The sequence below is a fragment of the Ammodytes marinus genome (assembly GCF_949987685.1).
Source record: "Ammodytes marinus genome assembly, chromosome: 14".
NCBI classification, from domain to species: Eukaryota; Metazoa; Chordata; class Actinopteri; order Uranoscopiformes; family Ammodytidae; genus Ammodytes; species Ammodytes marinus.
Window position 1 is genome coordinate 19051910 of NC_137218.1, and position 21381 is coordinate 19073290.

At 41.9% G+C, this 21381-nt stretch overlaps 2 protein-coding genes across 3 annotated transcripts in view; one reads left to right on the top strand and one right to left on the bottom strand.

Annotated features, from left to right (window-relative positions):
* Positions 1–4967: 4967 nt before the first annotated feature.
* On the top strand, positions 4968–16127 carry arhgap35b (Rho GTPase activating protein 35b). The gene is made up of 7 exons (XM_080041091.1): positions 4968–5807; positions 7615–11507; positions 11841–11982; positions 12377–12454; positions 12640–12771; positions 13007–13112; positions 13243–16127. Exons 2-7 carry the CDS (start codon positions 7803–7805, stop codon positions 13652–13654), a joined length of 4575 nt encoding a protein of 1524 aa, XP_079897217.1. The 5' UTR covers positions 4968–5807; positions 7615–7802; the 3' UTR covers positions 13655–16127.
* A 4268-nt stretch (positions 16128–20395) lies between these two features.
* The window catches only part of LOC307260802 (cell adhesion molecule DSCAML1-like), a gene marked incomplete at both ends in the record, with an annotated part of 57525 nt that continues 56539 nt past the window's right edge, over positions 20396–21381 (bottom strand). For both annotated transcript variants that reach the window (XM_080041124.1, XM_080041125.1), the window contains one exon: positions 20396–20829. In XM_080041124.1, coding sequence (XP_079897250.1) covers positions 20396–20829 — 434 coding nt within the window. The remainder of the gene's footprint in view (positions 20830–21381) is intronic.

The window sequence follows — 21381 nt, forward strand, 5'->3', positions numbered from 1 at the left end:
AGAGGGATTGGAAAAATTTGCTAAGAGACCCAACTACAAACATGTAATCACTATGCAGCTATATAAAAAGAAAAAAAAAGGAAAATCACATGATGAGATCTCGCTACATTCTTTCTATCCTTCCCTCCCTGTTCTAGTTTGCTCCCTCCCTTCTCTCCCACAAGCTGAGACAGATTCGCATGGATGTGAGTTATGGAAGTTATTCCACCACCAGCATTCACAACTGCCTGTCTCATCTTCCACAGCTGATGAAAAAAACTCATATCACAGTATCATACTGTATACATTTGAGACTTAAATCGCTGTCAAATTTGACATCAAAGTAGCTGTGTGTGCATGGAACATCAGATTCCAAGTTTCTTCCAATCCCGCTAGTCAGAGGTGGGTTTTTTTGTGTGCGAGTGCAGTCAAGGCCACATCGTCTCGGCGGAAAGACAGCGCCCTCCTCTGGTTTCACTACCCATTTTCCCTCACTCTGACTCCATGCCTCTCTCTCTCTCTCTCTCTCTCTCTCTCTCTTCCTCTCTCTCTGTCCTTTGCCAGCATCATCAAATCTTCCAACACTGAGGAATCTGAATAATGCTGCCCAGATGGAGACAGCTCTCTTTCAATCACTGGCTGTCTCAATAGTTCTCTAAGCGAGGAAGAAGAAAAAATCCTGCCTCTTGCCTATATAGGCTACAGTTTACAAAACGATGGCAGAATTTTGGTGCGTTCAAAATATACTACTTTTTACTATATATGGTAAGCAGTCTTGCTCGATCTACCGACCGTCACTTGAACTTTTTCAGGCACATATTTTGTATTACGCCTAACCCTAGCATACTCACTGCATTCCTGCTGATTTACATATGCTCTATTCACACCAGCATCGCCTAAAATGATCCGTCACTGCAAAGTGATTTTGTATGGAGAGCATAAATCAAAAGGACCTTGTTCAATTGGGTGATAGTTGATCCTTTGGCTAGCACAGAAACGTTGACTACAGCATAGTGTTGCCATATCAGAGCAATGCTTTGAGGAAATAAATGTCCATGCCTGGCCCCCAGGTGCCTTCAGCATCACAGCTTCAGAGGTCACATGGATACAAAGCTCCATGGGGGAATAGCACAGGAAGAGTAAAGTAAACTCAAATGAATGTTTGGATTACACTGCAAACGTTGCCAGAGCCACGTTTGAGTATTTTGATGTCAGGCATCTCAGACATGTTTGAAGGGCATCCAAGACATACCATGTCTAACCACATGCATGTTGAAAGCATTCTCCTAACACATGTGGTTTCTCAACTCTGAACACACAACACATACCAGCATCTGGCACGGTCTTCCTGCCCATGAAATCAGAAAGGCACTAAAGTCCTTCAGAGGGAAACTACAGTAGTAGGCTATGGAGGGAATCTTCACCACCTGAGCTTATGACGTGTCCTCCATGCAACATTTTCCATCTGAGGATTCCTATCTTTGTTTAGCAGTTCCTGCAAGAAGGATTTCCTTCCTAGCTGTTTCCTGGTGCTCAGGGTCTTCCTTCATGACCGTGTGTTGTTGCTGCTCAGGAGTTCCTCCACTTACTACCCACCCATGAGCTGTCAACACATCCAACCCTGCCAAACTCGATACCAGAACATTTTACTGTTTTGGCCAATACCACCCTCTTCCTGACTTCAATTTTCAGATAATTACATTAAAAACTCAGAAACTAATTCTGAACATCTGACATATTGCCGAAGAAATCTGCAGAATCCTATGATTACTTTTCTCTGCGTGATTGAGTCTAAGGCATAGTTATAATTTTTCCTCAGTTGGTATTGAAATAGCTAAGGTTTTCTCATAGAGGAATGATGACTTATTTGGGCGGGGTGGAAAATGGGTTGGGTCTGCTCCGTTCTTTTTTATTCTCTCTCTCTCCCTCTCTCTCTCCCTCTCTCTCTCTCTCTCACACACACACACACACACACACACACACACACACACACACACACACACACACACACACACACACACACACACACACACACACACACACACACACACACACACACACACACACACACACACACACACACACACACACACACACACACACACACACACACACACACACAAACAATTTATGTGACAGAATAAATGAGATTATCAAATGTAATCTTTAGCACATAGCTCATTTAAATATCACCATGCCATCCTTAACAAAATGTTTCTCTATTTCTAATCTTTTCTTTCCTGTGTATTCTTCATGCTTCAGTATAAAGAACTTCACTAAGAAAATAAGAAAAATATATTTGAGTGGTGTTTTGGTTAACTAACAAAGCTTTCCAAACAGTTTATCATGTCCATGAGACGCCATTTCCCCACCTATTGTCCATCTGTGCTGAGCTCCCTCAGCACCCATCTGCTGTCCCTTTAACCCCATTCTCACCTCTACATGCCTATCATCCCCCAGATCCCCGTTACACCACAACAGCTACTTTATAAATTGGCCAAGGTGTAAAACAAAACCCTATGAATCATTTGTACACTTTTGTTTTTAAAACAAAACACAAAAGAAAAAAGTATCTATTGATTACTAGTAGTGATCTTCAGTTTGTTTTCTTTTGATAATAAAAAAATGCAGTCAACATGAGGGTGAGGGTTTCAGACTAATAATGTAACAACTTCCTTTGCATGATCACTGGGGGAATACGCATTAGCTTCTCACTCGTTCAACTCCTCTTGATGTCCTGAATGAAAGGAAAGCTTAGGGCTCGGCCTAGTGGTAGTAATATCAATTACACTGAGCTGGCTTCTACGCCTCAATGCATGTGAAAGGGATGGACTGCGTTTACAATTGGTCCACAGAAAGAGGACTCCTTATGAGTTTGATGACTGCTTGACTCTTAATTGAATGCCAAACAGATGGAATGTTTCATTGTCGGGGCAAAACAAATGACAGAATTCCTATCTGCATGCAGGATCCTGGTAATAGATTTAAACAGCTCTCAATATTTCATTCACCATGCACCGGCGACCAGGAGCTCTCATTAATTCAACTGAAATACAGTAAAAGCATGGCGAGAAAATTGTATGCATCTTTAAAATCATTACATATGCACATAATTATGTTTTTTTTTATATTTCAAATGTAATACACATGCATATCTGTAGTATAATACAAATGCATATCTGTAAAATATCAAAAATACATACAATGCATATGCCTACCTGGTCTTACTTGTTAATTTAAGAGTGCATTGCACAGCCTCTCCTTCTCCAGTAGCAGCCTGGTTGCCACAATTTGGGTTACTTGTACAGCTGAAGGTGAAGCTCGTAGACTATACAATCCATTGCCACGCTGACCTTCTTTTCCCAGAAGACTAAATGCACTCCCAATTGGAACCACTGAATCCAGAAAGAGAGAGAGAGGGATGAAATTACAGCACAACAAAGGCACTTTCTAAAAAAAAAAAAGTATGAAATCTTTAGAGCAAATAATAACTGTAACCACATTAAGCCTTCACTGTAAAGGTGATAGAAATGACAGGTAGTTTGCAGCCTATAAGTCCGCAAGGAGGCGGCAACGCTGAAGTTAATGGTCTGCGCAAAGTAATCAGATATGATGCCAAAGACTGATGCCAACCTCTGTTGAAGAGATTGTACTGTACTGTGAACGTGTACAGGCCAACTTGTAAGTATATTAGAAAATGCATGGTGGCTGCCGCAGTTCACTTTTTAGATTATTTGAATTATGAGATCTATATCTCATATCCCTTTTGTGCTTTGGACCTTTAGAGAATTCATGAGCCACTCCAGGATACTGTGCATGCTGCAGTCATTCCCCTAGTAGGACATTGATGAAATGTTAAAAAAAAGTGCACTGAAGAACTTTACCTAAGGGCAATTTTGAGAAACGTCTTCTTTACTTGAGCATACATCCTTTTTATTCTACGGCATACTTCTACTTCAAATTAAGAACAATATAAAGTACTTTTAACTAGGCTTTATTTAATATAACATGCATTTCCCAGGAATGGTTACCAGTTATGTTTCAGATTAAAATGTTACATAAAGAATGCACAAAAGGCCTGTTAAGAAAAATATTTTGCTATAGACTAGATAAAACCAGAAATCTTAACCTTTTGGCTTATGATCCAACACCGAAAGTGGTCATACTTCAGATGTCTATGAGTTAACAAAGACTTCTCACATTCACATTATATGACTAACTGTGCAATGTTCAATGAAGTCAAATTGAATGAAGTCAGATGGGTTTAACCTATCAAAACTTTTCTTCTCCAATTAGTCATAACAAGCCATTCATATTATCTTGTGACCTTTGGAGGTGCCCCTAGACTTGGAACCACTGGACCAAACTTACACAGCCTTAGGGTTATAGTAGTTATCTACTTTTTTTTTTAACAATGTGTTTATTGAGTTTTCCATTTTTAGTAATAGGCTATGTGTTGTGTAGGTCAGACCAGAGCCCTAGAATATGGGCTTCCTAGGGGTCTTATAAAAGGGGCGTTCAAGGCTCTTGGCCAGGCCTACTAAAGTTGATACTCTAATCGTCAATTAACTTTACCACACTTTAAGTTTATTGTAGCATGAAAATAAAACCATACACAATACGCAAAATAGCCAGTAGCATATAGGCTACTGTATATTAGCCTACCTCATTGTTACAGCCTAGAAGAAAAGTGTTTGGATAACTAGCCTACAAAGTAGACTAGCTTATAAAACTTCACCTAGAAGCAGAGTGAAGTCCTGGAAACCTATACTTTCTATGGGCAAACGCTTCATTAATAGCCTATTTTTATTATAATATTATGTCAATGTTATTGTACCAAACACGCTGACAGGAACAAGTGCGGACATGTTTAGGGCACGCGCACTATAATAACGTTACAACTACTGCTAGTTTTAGGTCGCGAGGAAGGCTTGAATCGGTCGGTCATCATCGTCCTATGCTCTAAGTAAGGAATAATAATTTATCAGAGTAAGTAATGGTTGCTCTCGGGCGAGTATGGGTCAAACAACGTGGCGATACTTTTGAAATGTGGACAATAATGGAAAGAAATCGATTACTTGGGGAGTAACGAGCCCCCGCATATAGCACACTGGTGAGCTAGAGAGCCGACCTGCTGCAGTTGTGTGAGGGCGCCGCTGGGTGAGTCCCTCTCTCCGCTGCCTCTGTCTCCACCACTGCTCCCTTTTCCCAAAGAAAAGAAGAGAAGAACTAGGCCTGTGGAGGAGGGCCGCCGCCATTATCGGAAAGCTGGCTGAAATACCACTTTCACACACGCAGTCTGCTCACAAACTGACCAGGACATGAACAATTTATTGTAGCAGTAGAAGCACATTTCAGACGAAAAGCCACGGGGATTGCAACAAACTCAAGCGTTGTCTCGTGTGTGCGATCCCGTTCCAGCGTTATAACAATGGACAGAATAATTATTGGAAAAGCAACGTGGTGAAGCGAGGAGAAGACGGCTAAGCAGATTTCAACACGCCTGCATTTCTCATGAGGAAGACCCTTTGCAAGAACAAACATTGATTGATCTATCATTTGGGATATTTATTTCTACCTTCCTTCCCCGTATTTATTGCAACGAAGACTGTGGCGATGAACAAGAGAATCCAGGCATGGGCAATGGATACTTAAATCAAATCAGCACATCGCACAAGCTCAGCTGTAGTATTATCAGTATTATCTGCGAATTGATACGACCCATGGTGTATTCTGCGGCTTTATGCTTATAAATGCACATCAGGCGGCGAGGGCTGCGGCAAGCGCTGACCTGACAGATGCAAGAGGAGAAAGGGAGAAATGCGATGGTACGTATTACTCTACATGTCTTCGTCTTTATGTGCGATTTCCTAGTCAAGCTGTCCATTAAACAGCTGGGTTAATAACTTTCCCTTTAAACATTGTCTGTCGGTGTGGAAAAGGTAGGCTATGCCATATTTCGGTTCTGTAATTTCATTATACAGTCGGCCTGGCGTGGTCAGCCCCTCTCCGTGCACCCTAAAGCCCATGTTATCTGGTAATCCTTTGCAAAACATGCAACGTTACAAAATAGTATCCGAGTAAGTAGGTTATGTGAAAGAAATAGCACAAAGGTGCGATCCAGTAAACAGTTTGGATGCTGCTTGGGCAGTTTTGTTTTTATTTGCAAATAACATGCCTGTTAATTTGGGTAGGCTAAGGCCTAGCTCAGCTGAGCGGTGTGTGCCCATGGTTTCTTTTGACCCTGCCAAGAGCTGGTTGTTTCCCATGTGTGGCCATCATTTCATTGGACATGGTATTGGTTTCATAAGCAGATAACATTAATTGTGTCATGATATTTGACTCCAGTGAATCATATTGCACATAAGTGGAGCTGGTCATTTCCCTTCTACATCATTTGAGCTAATTATTGTATCAGAATTGCGTCAGTGCTATACAAATGGGGGCAATAATCAATAATGCAATAACAATGGAAGTATTAACATAAGGTTTCTTAACCGGTTGTGCAAGTTAAGTGTCCTTTGGCTTAGATTGTAGCCTACACGTGTCCGACTCTCTGTAATAATTCCTTCATTCATTCAGTGTTTTGTCTTTGGGGGCTGGGCTGATATCTGCAGTTTCATTGAGGTTGAAAGACTGAGATGCCCAAAACACAGTCATTTCCATGCTTACCACCCTGCTCACTGATCAGCTGACATCATCATTTAAAGAGCACCACTCCCAACATGTTTTCTTGGAGGATTCATGTCGTCGTTTTGATCCTTTCTTGATATTACAGGAATCTATTTTGAGATGAGTGGACCAGAGGCAAATAATCACCATAATCAATTAGTTGATCCATTATTCATATGCATTTGAATATTTGCTGTTTGTTGTTAGATTTCTATGACAGTCAGTTGAATGCCTTTTTGGGTTTTGGTCATACACAACAAGAACATTGAAGATGTCACTGTGAGCCCAGGAAAACAGATGGGCTTTTAAAAGTCTCTTTTTGACATTATTTATTAAATAATTAAAAATATTACCCTAGAATCAATCTGCTTGAGAATTTTGTGAAGTTTGTAAAACATCACCACTTCCTCATTTTGAAGTTGTGTTTGTTTTGGCCATTATTTGTATATATCTACAACCCCTGGCATGAGATACTGTGACTAGTTGGCATAACTGGTCCTGTAAAGCTATCTTCAATATGCTTTTGGTGCTTGCTAGATGGTGCCAAATATATGGTAGTGTTTGATAACGGCAAGGTGTCATGAAGAGGGTACATTCTTTCAATATCATTTGGTGTACAAAGGATATGGGCACCCAATGCAATACAATGTGCCTCTTGTCATTCTCATATTATGCTATTTTTAGAGATCACTCAGTTATTAAGAAAGATAGAGATAGGAAAAGGTCTTATGCAGGTTGACATACTTTATCAAATGCTATGAACATTTTGTTATCTAAAAACTGTCAGTAACACATTCCTTTTGATCAATGACCTGTTATTGGTTTGGTTTGTATGTCCTAGACATAGGGTCTATCATTTGGTGTTTTTTCAAAAAGTAATTTTTACCCTTATAATTCAAAATGTATATTTGTTTAATATCAATTTTATCTGATTTTTGTCTTCTTTTTTTCTTTTTTTTACAGGATCTGATACAAGAATGATTGAGATAACCCTCTGCTCATATCACTGCAATGCTATTTATTGAAAATCGAAGCCCAGCAGAAGAAAGTGAAATCTGATCTCCTCTGTGGATCCGCAACTTTATGGACAAACATTCAAGTGCTATCCTTTATACAGTGCCTGTGTATGGCAGGATGACCATCAGCAGAGTATGATGGCAAAAAAGCAAGATGCCCGATCGCCCATTTACAACCTCATTGTGGTGGGTTTGTCAGGAACAGAGAAAGAGAAGGGGCAATGTGGGGTTGGCAAGTCCTGCTTTTGTAATAGGTATGTGAGGTCTAGTGCTGATGACTTCTACCTGGACCACACATCCGTGTTGAGCACCAGTGACTTTGGGGGCAGAGTGGTTAATAATGATCACTTTCTGTTTTGGGGAGAGGTGTCTCGGGTTCTTGATGAGGGGCCTGAGTGCAGGATGCATGTTGTGGAGCAAACTGAATTTATCGATGACCAGACATTTCAGCCACACCGTAGCACTGCTATGCAGCCATACATCAAACGGGCCGCTGGAACCAAGCTGTCTTCAGCAGAGAAGCTCATGTACTTCTGTACAGATCAGCTGGGCCTGGAGCAAGACTTTGAGCAGAAACAAATGCCAGAGGGCAAGCTGCAGGTTGATGGCTTCCTGCTTTGTGTTGATGTCAGCCGGGGCATGAACCGAAACTTTGATGACCAGCTGAAGTTTGTCACAAACCTGTATGGTCATCTTAGCAAGACTAAGAAGCCCATTGTGCTAGTCCTCACCAAATGCGATGAAGGAGTTGAACGCTACATCAAAGATGCACATACCTTTGCCATCACAAAAAAGAGTCTGCCAGTAGTTGAGACGTCTGCACGCTCAAATATAAATGTGGACCTTGCCTTTTACACATTGGTTCAACTTATTGATAAGGGCAGGGGCAAGCCCAAGATAATTCCATATTTTGAAGCCCTAAAGCTCCAGAGTCAGCAGATAGCCTCTGCCAAGGATCGCTATGAATGGCTTATCAACCGTATAGTAAAGAATCATAATGAAACCTGGTTAAACACCAGTCGACGCATGAACACCTCCCCAGAGTACAAAGAATATGTCTTCTTGGAGGGAACGGCCAAATGCAAGAAGCTTTTTCAACAGCATGTCTACCGTCTGAAGCAGGACCATATTGAGAGGCGTCGGAAAATATACTTGAGCACTCTTCCATTAGCACTTAGTTCTCTGGTGCCTGACCTGGATGAGATAGATCAGCTAAGCTGGTCTGGGGTACAGAAGGTCCTTGAGTCCAAGCAACACTTTGCCCACTGGTTTGTTGTTCTGGAGGATTCCCCATGGGAGGATACATCTCACATTGATAACATGGAAGATGAGCGAATCCCCTCAGACCTACTTGAGACAGCTGAAGCAGAGGACATATTTAATGCCCACCTGGAACACCTGCGTAATGAGTGCAGAAGGGCAGAGATGAGGCTGGAGTTTAAGCAGAAGTTAGCGTCCTCTCCCTTTGTCACACCTGGGAAACCTTGGGAGGAGGCCCGCAGCTTTATCATGAATGAAGACTTCTACCAGTGGCTAGAAGAGCAAGAGTACTTGGAACTGTACAACCGCCATCAGAAGGAAATCATTGACCGCGCTAAAGAAGACTTCCAGGAGCTCTTACTGGAGTACTCTGAGCTTTTTTATGAGCTTGAGGTTGATGCCAAGCCAAGCAAGGAGAAGATGGGGGCAATTCAGGAGCTTTTAGGGGAGGAACAGAGGTTCAAGACTTTACAAAAGCTTCCAGCTGAAAGAGATGCACTGGTGTTGAAGCATATTCACTTTGTCTATCATCCTACCAAGGAAACCTGCCCTAGCAGTCCTCACTGCGGAGACACTAAGATTGAACAAATCTTAGCTTCACGTTTCCCCACTTGTTACCCATTTTTTGACGTGAAAGCTCATTTTGGGGACACCAAGGCTGACAGAATTAACCTTGTCATACTAGGGAAGGATGGACTAGCCAGAGAATTTGCCAATGAGATTAGGGCTCTCTGCACAAATGATGACTGGTATGTATTAGACGGGAAGATGTATGAGTTGACACTGAGACCCATTGAAGGAAATGTACGTCTTCCTGTAAATTCATTCCACACCCCCACTTTCGCACCTCACGGATGTCTGTGTCTGTATAATTCAAAGGAGTCCCTCTCCTATGTGGTAGAAAGCCTTGAGCGAATTAGGGAATCAACTCTAGGTCGAAGGGATAGCCAGCTAGCACAGCTGCCAACATCACTGCTTTTAGTCACTAAACGGGGTGTAGGCTCATATGTGGATATAGGTGGAGAAACTGCTTTAAACCTAATAACACAGGGACAGCAAGTCGCAAGGAGACTGCAGGCTAGCTTTTTAGACCCTGCTACCCCTGGCGTGGGCTATGGCCATAATATCAATGAGACTCAAATCAACCAGGTGCTGAGGGGCCTTCTGGATCTAAGAAGGAGCACATCCTTTAGTAGCAGCTCTCCACCCCTCCTACCAGAGCCTCCTGGACTCCGGGACTCTCCTCATCAGCCGGCTCCAGAGGCAGACCTTCGCATTGTCATGTGCTTAATGTGTGGCGACTCCTATGACATTGAGCAACTCCTGTCCCCTTTCCTAATGCATCCGCACTGCAGGCCTATGTCTAACAGTGGCACCTCAGTACTGCTGGAGCAGACAATTGGTGGACACAAACTGGCAATAGAGCTCTCTCTGCTCTCATACCACGCCTCCTTCACCTTGAGGAAGAGTAGGTTAGTGCACGGCTACATGGCTGTGTACTCAGTCTCTAGAAAAGCCTCCCTGGAGACCCTGTGTGCCTTCTTGTGCGAGGTTCAGGACATCATCCCGGTTCAGCTACTGGCAGTGGGAGATAGCCAGGCAGAGCTCACTGACAGTGACTACGCCTGTGAGCAGCTGATCCAGGGAGAGGAGCTAGCCCATGAGATTGAGGGTCGCTTCAATAGTGTGGTTTGTGGATCCGGGGGCGTGGTGGGAGGCCTGCACAGGATAGAAATGTTCCACTCTTTTCTGATGGAGGTGGTAGAGAAACGCAACATTGTGGAGGCCACACACATGTACGATAATGTTGCGGAAGCATGCACCAATGAAAATGTGTACTCCCCACGCTGCAGTTCTCCCAGTCCTGTCACCATGTTCCTGGATTCAGAGGATGACGTAGAGCCATCACCACCGTACTATGACGGCACACTCACGTCTCATAGCGGGGGCTTCAACCTGCCTGATTTAGATTCCAGTGACATCTCTGTCATATCTGATATCAGAGACTTTGATAACAAACTTAACAACAAAGTGAGAGTTAAACCGGGTGTCACTTTTGACTTCCGTAAGGTGAGCCGTAACCCATACATGGACACGCTAGGTCATCGTCGCTCCCTGCCCTCTGCTGTTACCTGGGTTCCTGGTGGGGACGTGGGCTACGATCCCTCAGACTACGCCGAACCCATTGATGCAGTTTCAAAGCCCCGCCCGAGCAATGAAGAGATAATCTACTCAGTGCCACACGACAGCACGCAAGGCAAAATCATCACCATCCGCAACTCCAACAGGATGCACTCGAATGGAAATGGCTCAGACAGCGAAGCAGACAGCAGCTCCCTGGAGCGAAGGAGGAAGTTCTCAGCTATTGGGGTGAAGCCTCGCCTTTACCGTGACCGTTCCAAGCGGCTCGGCAAGTTCAGCAGCTTTCGCACAAGCTTCATAGGCAGTGATGATGAGATAGGAGCTCTTCTAAAGTCCAAAGAAGATGACTTTGGGACCCTGAAAGGCGAAAGTCTTGTTGAGGAGATTGAGGACCCAAAGAAGAGGAACATTCTGAAGAGCCTGCGACGTACAGCGAAGGTATGTATTTTACCACCTTCTATCCTAATCATTTTCACTTATATGTAGAATGAATTACTGTTAACCCATAAAAAAGTTTGTTGTGAAAAATCACTGCCATTTCTATAGGTATAATGGCACAGATTGTGTAACATATATTGTGCTTACGGTTATTTGAGCATGTGTAAGCTGTCTGTCTTGGGGAAAATATAAACATTAAGGTTGTTACTGAATGTAAGGAACTGCTGGTTTGCTGCTGATGGGGAACAACACATTTTGTTAGAATCCAATGCGTGCCACTTAGTATCAACAATGATCATCCCTGTTTGAGACACTATCTTGCTTTCTTCACAGAAAACTAGAACAAAGTCCCGTCCAGCGATTTCCAAGCCCCCAGAGAGCACTTACTTTGGGGTCCCGCTCGTGAATGTGGTAACCCCTGACAGACCCATCCCACTCTTCATCGAAAAGTGTGTCCGCTACATTGAGACAACAGGTAAGTTGTTCGGGCTTCCTCTTAACTTAAATTCCCCCAAATACATTGTTAAAAGGATTTAATGCATTTGGGTTAACAGGTGCTGCAAATCCAATTGAAATACTGACATGGTTATATTTAAGTGTTTTTTCTTCACCGTTGGTTACAATTCTTTAATTAAATTGATGGTATTGATAAGTTACATGAACACGCTTAGACCTCCAGTGCACCTGTTCATGGCAACAAACTGATGTTAAAATAGTATACAAGGGTGAAGTACTCCTCTAGACACTGGCAGCATCTGTATTGCCATTTCTGTTTGCAACGGGGCTAATGAAGTGTTTTTGCTGTGCCTCTTTCCTACTGTGCCCCCCTGCGTCTTCCCCCTTTTCTCCGCTGCACTCTCTTTCCTCAGGCCTGAATACAGAGGGTTTATACCGCGTGAGTGGCAACAAGTCAGAGATGGAAGGCATGCAGAGGCAGTTTGAACAGGGTGAGTTGCCATCAGGCTTGTTTGAACCAGCTGTTTGACATGTAATTATGTGGCTTGCTAATCAAAACATAAACAGAGTTACCAAAGGAAAGTGACATGCCACTGATTGTTTTGTTCTCGTGACAGCTGCTACTGATAGACCCATTCTCTCTGATGTCTTTAACCCTTTCCTTTTCCTTGTGTAGACCACGGATTAGACCTAGTGGAGAAAGACTACGCCATAAACACTGTGGCTGGAGGCCTCAAAAGCTTCTTCTCTGAGCTGCCTGAGCCCCTGGTGCCTTGTGCTCTGCAGGTGGACCTATTGGATGCTTTCAGTAAGCAAACACTGCTGGGCTGGGAGGGTCTTGTTTTACTAGAGCATAAAAAGATTGTTTCTTTGGGAGGGAAGAGGGGTCGGCTAGACTTCGGCAAAGCTGTTTGTAGGTGTTTAAGTGTCGACAACAACAATGTTAATGGTGGTGTAGCGAGCCATTTTAGTTCCAAATTACAACATTACTACATACATTACTACTTCAATTTTAATGTTAACGTGTGTGTGCGTGTGCGCAGAAATCAATGACAGAGAACAGAGGCTGTATACCATGAAGGATGTCCTAAGGAGGTTTCCCAGGGAGAATTACGACGTCTTCAGATACGTACTAAGCCACTTACACAAGTAAGTTCCCCTACCTACTGTTTATATCACTTTCATTTGTTGGTCTACTGGGATCGAAACCCATCTGTTTTGAGTCTGCACCATATGACCAGAATGAATAAATTGGTGTCTATGTGTTTTTCTCTCCCAGGGTGAGCCAGCTGAGCAGGCTGAACTTGATGACCAGCGAAAACTTGTCCATCTGTTTCTGGCCCACTCTCATGAGGCCCGACTTCACCACTATGGACGCCCTGACTGCCACGCGCACCTACCAGACAATCATCGAGACCTTCATCCATCAGTGTGCATTCTTCTTTTATAACCAGCCCCTCCTGGACTCGCCCACTGGCCTGGCGGGCCTTCCTGCCTCGCCCACCACCACCCTGGGCGGGAGCTCTGCCTACTCCTGCTACCGCTCCTCTCCCCCCCACACCGCCTCACACTTTAGCCCCCTGCAGCAGTCCCCGCCCACCACCCCCCAGTCCCCATTGCAGTCTCTGCTCCCTCCCCTCCACCAGCATCCCAACTCCCACCATGCCCCCGCCGAACAAGAGACGCTGTGAGAGACGGTGAAACCACATGTGCCCATGACGATGCTGGACCTTATCACCCACACCCACACCCCACACACACACACACACACACACACACACACACACACACACACACACACACACACACACACACACACACACACACACACACACACACACACACACACACACACACACACACACACACAGAAAAATGTGCACTCGGAAACTACTACATTTTTAATCATGGACAACCAAGGTTATGAAGATAGGAGATGGGGAGTTTTTGAAGAAATATTCCCTTATCTGCCATTTGTATCCATACTTGTGTTCACCAGGGCAGGTTACCATTGTCAGTGACTCTTCCTCTGCCCTCCTGAGCCCGGGTTCGCCTGGAATGTGTCGTTAGGTCAGAAGTGGAGGACAGAGGTCGCTTTCGCAGCAAAGCCTCTCTTCTTCTCAACAGCCACCACTTATCCTACACTACCACGAAATACAGTAGAAACCTCTCTGCCAAGCTGGAAGAATTGATTTGTGGTCACAAAGTTTTTATCTGTATCAAACTGTTGTATTTTTTTTCTTTCTCTCTCATGAAAGTACTGCCACTGGATTTTAGACCGTTCCTCTGTAGGTCCTTTGGGCAGCAGTTTGCTCCATAAAGCAGAGGGTTCCTCTATCTTCTGCCTTTGGGCTTTCTCTCATTGGCTCTACTTGAGGGGTCAGCATGGGGAGGGAAGGGACAGGAATGGGGGGGGGTTACACATCCAGGGATGCACTTTAATGTTCACTGTTTTTCCCTCTTGAGGGGATTTTTGTTTGTTTGTTTGTTTGTTTGTTTAACATACTGTTTTCTTGTGTGTTTTTAATTTCACAGCTCAAAAACAGCCATACCCATTGCCTCTACAGAGCTCTGGCAGATCAATTTTTGTTTACATCAAACTTGTTTTTGTATCCACAGACTTATCTGAAGCACTTTTTTGATAGTGTATTGTTAAATTAGAAGAAATGCCACATTGATTAGTTGTCCATATTGTTTGTTTAGTGGTTGAGTGTGGCATCAGTGCAGGCTTGTCCTTTTGTTAAAAACCTACGTTGTTTAAGTTGCTCCAGAGGTCCCATTTTTAGGTTGATGGGAAATCTGGATCTACTTACATTCCTCATTCATCCAGCCATGTGAAAAATGTGTTTCTCAGAGTTTGTCCTCTCTCTACTATTGGTTGATCAGAGTGGGCGCTTAGGGGAGTTTGGATTAACTAGACCATTATAATATCAGAGAGGACTCTGCCTGCCATCAGTCAAGTGAAGGAGACATTTATATTTTGAATGTGTCAACCTAGTCATACCTTACCATAACACAACTCTATATTGCCATCTGGTGTCCATGGAAACCAAACGCTTGAAACACGATAGGTTGCTGGATGTGTTGCTGTGGCTGTCTATCAAACCAAGCTCTTTGTATTCATCTAATATTAAGGACCTTTGAACGCAGAAGGTTTAGTATTCTCAAAGCACTGTTACTGCTAGTCCTGCTATACAACACAAGGATGAGTAAAACGTTTAGTGTTTGTGGATGAGACATCTTCAGGACGCACCACCGGCCGTTTACCTGCTCTAGTGAATTAGTTTTGTGCTGGCATATTGTCCTCCCTTTTCATTGAAAACAAGCAGCTTATTTCCAGTGGCAGCACTGTTAATGAAGACTTGACCATTGTAACCTTTAAAGAGAGGAAGCACTGTCTTTTTCGGTGGAGACAAGTAAAAATGGACCAGCAAACATACGTTTCTGGATGATTGTTGCTTCATTATGGTTCTCTGGTGCAACAATCACCAGACTAGTAAACTCGTTGGTTGTAGTAGTATTTGGGATCATCAATTACTGGTACTTTTGGAATCGCAATGCTGTTGGAAGTCAGTCATTCAATGTGTTCATTGAACTAAACTGAAGGCTCTTCTCAAACTGCTCAGAGCAGTAAACTGTTACATTTAAGACTGGATCAGAACCAACCAAGCAGCTGTCCCACTATAACACAATTCCTGGAAGTATATTAATCTTATTGCATCACTTGACTTCTGACACAACCTGAGAGAATCTGCCGCTCAATGAGCAAAAAGTGAGCGCGTACTACTCTATAATGGTTGTTTATTTGTATGTTGGGGAACACCACCCTTTAGTCAATGGTAGAAAAACATTTCTAGTGTATATTTCAATGATTGAAAGTCCATTTCTACAATTTCTGTGAATGGTTCAAGGCCACTTAAGTTTAGTGCATGATTTAAAAAAAAGCAAAAAAAAAACAACACACACCAAGGGAGAAGGAGGAACGCCTCTTCCTGTTTTAAAACATGAAATTAGTATGAAACAAAACGAATACTCAAGTAAAATAGCTGAAACATGGAAGTTTATGTACTGTGCAACAAGAGCAAACCATGGAATTTGTCTAACTGAGAATAGTGTTTGAAGATGAAGGCCTTATGTGAACTGTATAATAGTTAATAAATTAAATCTTGTAAAATTGTCCCCAGCTTTCTCGTGGTGCATGTGTTTGTGTCTTTTTATTGAGCCTATTACAATTTGAGAAGTATCTCCATCCATTAGTGTTACTATTTGTGAAACTCAAGTTTGAAAAAAGATTGGAACGTCATTGTTTAAGATACAGTTTCTGTTGAGGAATTACGAAGCCACATAATGGCAGTAGTGTTCATTTTGTCACAACAATGGCGCCCAGGGAATGATGAATATCGAGCATATCATTTTGTTGCATTATGTGACAGTTTGAAAAGCGCCACTGCAGCGCTGCTGTCACCTGACAACATATTATAGAAAGGCTATGATTATCCAAACTTTTCACTGAACTGTGGAGTGTGGCTCAAATTGTTTTCATAACTGAAAACTTGGTAAACATCAGGGCCCAATACAAATCTGTTGAAAGCCTCCGTTTTAACTTTGCCACCCATGATGCATCGTTCTAACAAACAAGCTTAATTCTACACAGCATTCATCATAATGTGCATGAAGACCTCTGCTGTAGTAACAAGAAGCTGTAGTATTTAGCTACTAGTGCAGGTGACTCTGAAAAACATCAATTATTCACAGCATATCCGTCATGAGCGACTGGACTCTTTTGGTAGAATACTTTCCTCACAGTATCTGTTAACCTATGTGCAGGGGTCTGACATTGTAAAGTTATGACGCCATCTTGTGGCAGCCCAGCTGTAGATCTAGGAGGAAGAGGGTCTTACATGCATTTATACTGTACATTCATTTTGGTCTCCTTTCCTGTTGACTCCTTAAACTTCAGAGTTTCTAGGCTCTATGTTTAGATGTCTCACTGAGAAAAATATGGTGCCATAAATTTAGACAGGTTTAGCCCTATACTATTTTCCTCAGTCTCTCCAAAATGTAGAGATTTCTTGCACAGAAGAACGCACTGCACCCTGAAATATTATAATAGGTACACAAAACATATTTATTTTTTAAATAAAATAATTTAAAAATACTTAGTTTCCAGATTGTTACCCTTGTTTTCCGTAATTTCACATTTTGTTCTCTTGTTCCTTATATTGTACTGGGAGACCAAATAACACCGTCAATTGGGAAGACTTCTGCTGTTCGTTGTGGCCTGCAATCTTATTGCTTTCATTTGCACTTATACACACTGGGAAGTTAAAAACAGTTAATACACATTATTCTGTGTCTATCGTGTTTATGGCTATCTGTAGACGTATTAAGTGTACTTACCACCAATTTCATGATGTCATCAGGGTTATTTTAGTTTTGGCAAGAGATGTCAGATTGATAACAAAAAGCCTTTTAAGAAACTGGTGGGGTGGAATTGTATTTATTTTATTTTTATTTAGCAGGTAGGGTTTAATGAAAGACACTATCAAGTTGCATAGTGGAATGTGTGGATCCAGTGTTTTTTGGCCTCGACTAGGTACTATGAGTCAGGTCCAAAAAATTTTTTTCTCACAGACTCAAACCTAACTGACATTGTTAAATTCATATGTTTTCATGAGCTTCCAGAAAATACATTTTATAATGCTTCGGCATACTGGATTCCTTGAAATTGATTTTAATTTAATTTTTTATATTTTGTGTTGGTTTTGGTATCAATGCTTCACAGGTGGGTCCAATGATACATTTCATTCTGCAAGATTTATCTGTAGTATGAAAGTAAATTCAGAAGAATTCGGATTACGTGCAACAAACCTGTTGAGAATGACAGAAGCCATGACGTATGAAAGATAGCTTTATTGCACAAGGTGTTAGAATGATCTTTTTAGTTTTTGCTTTCTTTTCATAGAAAATGTACTTTTGAACACAAGCAATTGCTATAACAAGCAACTCAAACAAATGTTTGGGATACCCTCAACATTTTTTTTGTTTGTTTTTGATTTTCATACATTTTTTCCTTCAATTTTTCCCTTTTAGCAAGCATGCAATGATTCTTCTGATGATGAACAAAATACAAAATAATGATAATAAAAAAAAGTAAATAGGACAAATGACAACATCAAAAGACCTTTAAAAAAAGAATAAAAATTCAACAAATTAGTATCAAAAACATAAAGGAAAAGAAAAATGTTTTTGCCCATTTCAGAAGTAAAATATTATTTTATTTTTGATACTATTTCAATTTTGAAATTGGGGCATTCAACCCTGATGTGTCCCCTGATTTATTCTGACGAAAATAGCTCTTCATACAAAACTGTGTTTTATGTACAAGACTTAATCTATAAACAACATTGACAAAGGTAGAGATGATGGTTCTAGTATGTTTAAGGTGGTGAATTCTTACTTTAATTTAGCTGAATGTAGGGAAGAGGGCGGGAGTCTGAATGCTTCGGGTTTGCAGACCGACTCCAGTCCAGTATATACACAACAACAGTAGTTTGTGTGACCAAAAGAGCTACGAGTCCCTGATTTCACTTGGCTGAACTGGTTTTAGCCGCAGGCCAAATACTTTAGTACTGTTTGGCCCCTGGAACCAAAGGTTTTGACAAAAAAAAAACCCAAACAAATTAAGAATGAATATTTGAAAAATCAAAATCAACAGACTAACAGATAAACCCCTCCCCCTAAACGGACAAACAAACAAAGCAAATGATAAATAAATATAAACCACAAGACTTATGGAGATGCTTCAAAAATACATTCCTGTAGGTTCTTGTGTGAATGTACATTAGCGCAAAATGGAGATGGAGATAAAGAAAAGTGGGACATATACAGTACTTCAGACAGGGCAACAACAAATATATCGATTGAGTGAACATTATATCATTTTCAAAACTGAACTCCCTGACATATAACATCGCTCAACATTATATTATTTTACTTCATTCACATCACGATTGGAATTCCTTCAGCTAGTTATCCATTTATTTGACAAGCGGAGATCGGCTGAGTGACACTAAGGCTGGCTGAGGAGTTGGAAGGATGTGTTACTGTATTTGTGACAGAAGCCTTGATTCTGTATCATTACTCGAGTCCGTACATTTACTTAAAACTTATTTGTAGATCCTCTTTGACACTAATTTGGTTTCTTAATATCAGACTCACGACAAGCTTAATAGAGTCAAAGAGCCTATATCCTCATGAGCAGACCTTAATACTGTTAAAGAAGGCTTTCTACCATGATTATTTCCACCAAACACACGTAGCCAGCCAGAACTAAATAGCCAATCTTGCTCTACCCTTCTCAACGTGGGGCTTGGAGGGGCAACTCTCTTTCCATTCAGGAGTGGAAACACTCTTTTCTTAGTCAGGCTACATAAAGAAACATACAGAACACCCCATATATATACTAAACTTTTTCATTTCTTTAGTCCAACCTTTTTTTAAATTTCATGATTGAGCGATTGTCTCGTTCTTAAATTTGACATTAACATTAAATTGCTGTATATACTCACTATTGTAGTACATACTATTTATACTTTGTCATAATTTCACTTAAATGTCAATAATATACCTACATAGAAATATATATGTAAATTCTTTATAATACCAAATATTCTCTATTTGTCATGTGAGAAATTATAGCTGGTTCATTTGGGTCGTCATGATTTGTCTAAAGAGTTAGACACTGTTCAGCTGGAGAGAGATGTGGAGAACATTAATGTGATATAATTTATTTGTATCATTTCTGGGAAGAGAACCTGAATAATTTCTTTTGGAATCACCATTAAGAGAAAATCTGCCAATAGCTATTTGGGGCTTTAAGAGACACATAGAGGGTGAAAGATACAGCAAAAATACGGGAACTTAACTGGAAGTCCTGCAAATTGACAATAATACTCAAACTATGGAGGACAGTATGTGTGTGCGTATGAAAGACAGGATGGCCACACAGCTTCATACTGGCTATCGTAGTCTTCATCATCATAAACACAGAGCTTTGAAGCTCCTCAATTAGAGTCGATATTTCCAAACGACCACAGAGTCGATTTCTGTTATTTTTTTCTTTTTCTGCGCAACTCCAGCGAGAACTGAGCGGAGCCGAGCACCAGCCGGCTGGAACTGTTAGTTGGAGTTAGTAATTCTTTTATAGAGTCCCAGGCAGACATGAAAGTAGGGGTTAGCTGGGTCTCTGTCTGGGAGAACACCTTTCCCGAGGAAAATTAGACAGAACGCTGGGCAGTCCACCTATTAGTAGTAGGGTTTTAAAGAAAGATGGTTGCATTCCCTTTCTGGCCCAGGCTGAAGAGTACCAGAGTGGGACTGGCTGAGGAGTAGGGACAGCAAAAGCAAAGTCTGTGCAAGAGAAGCGGGGGCTACACCAGCGTGTATGACTTGGAGTAGGCCCCCACACTCTGTTTCTGCAGTCTCCCCAGCGCAGAGGAGCTGCTCTCTAGCAGCGAGTCTCTGGAGCCCCCCACTTTGTTACTGTTGGTGGGGTTGCTGCCCGTGCTGGATGTGGAAGCCGTGGCAGCGGTGTTGGAGCTGGGCATGGTGAGAGTCCTCTGGGGCAGGGTGGCGGTGCCCGAGCTCGCACCCAGGCTGCCCAGCCCAGAATGGCCCAGCGTCAGGGCCTGCTGCTTGGAAGGGTCTAGAGTCTTGTGACGGCCCTGGGTGTGATACGCCCGCTGTGTCAGGCTACGGATAGAGGCTTCCCGCGGCGGCACAACTGGGCACGGGTCATGCAGCTCCCCTTGCTTGCGGAAGAATGGGTCTGTTTTCATGTAGAGGGGTAAGTTGCAGAATTCACCTAGATAGAGGCAGGACAAGACCATACAATCAATTCAAATCCATTAAACTGTAGATAGTGTTTTAAGATGAGACACTGCAGGCAAGACAATGTTTTTTCAAGCACTGGTCAATTTTCAGAGTTTTGTCTATTTTGCTTCCATAATGTGTCTACTTTCATACAAGTACAAATAAAGGTCCGAAATATACATTTAGGTGTTTATTTTACTAAACCTTGTCTGTTTGCGTGTGTATATTTCTCCTATACAACCACCTTTAATGACCATTATCTCAAAATGATTGTTAATTTGTAAAAAATTAAATAAAGATTTGGACTCTGGCTTTATCGAACATCTAGACTTTTGGTTTTTAAAGAGACAGAAATGCTTGCATATTTAGTAAGATATTGACAAATTTGCATATTTATTAAAAACTAATACACATAATTGTTTTAGTGTAATTAATCCACTTGCAAAGTTTCATGATGATATCTATAAGCTAAAAAAAATGTCACCTTATTCACCTGCAGTCCCTCGCTTTAAATACAACAATATGTGGTAGTGTGTGGGAATGA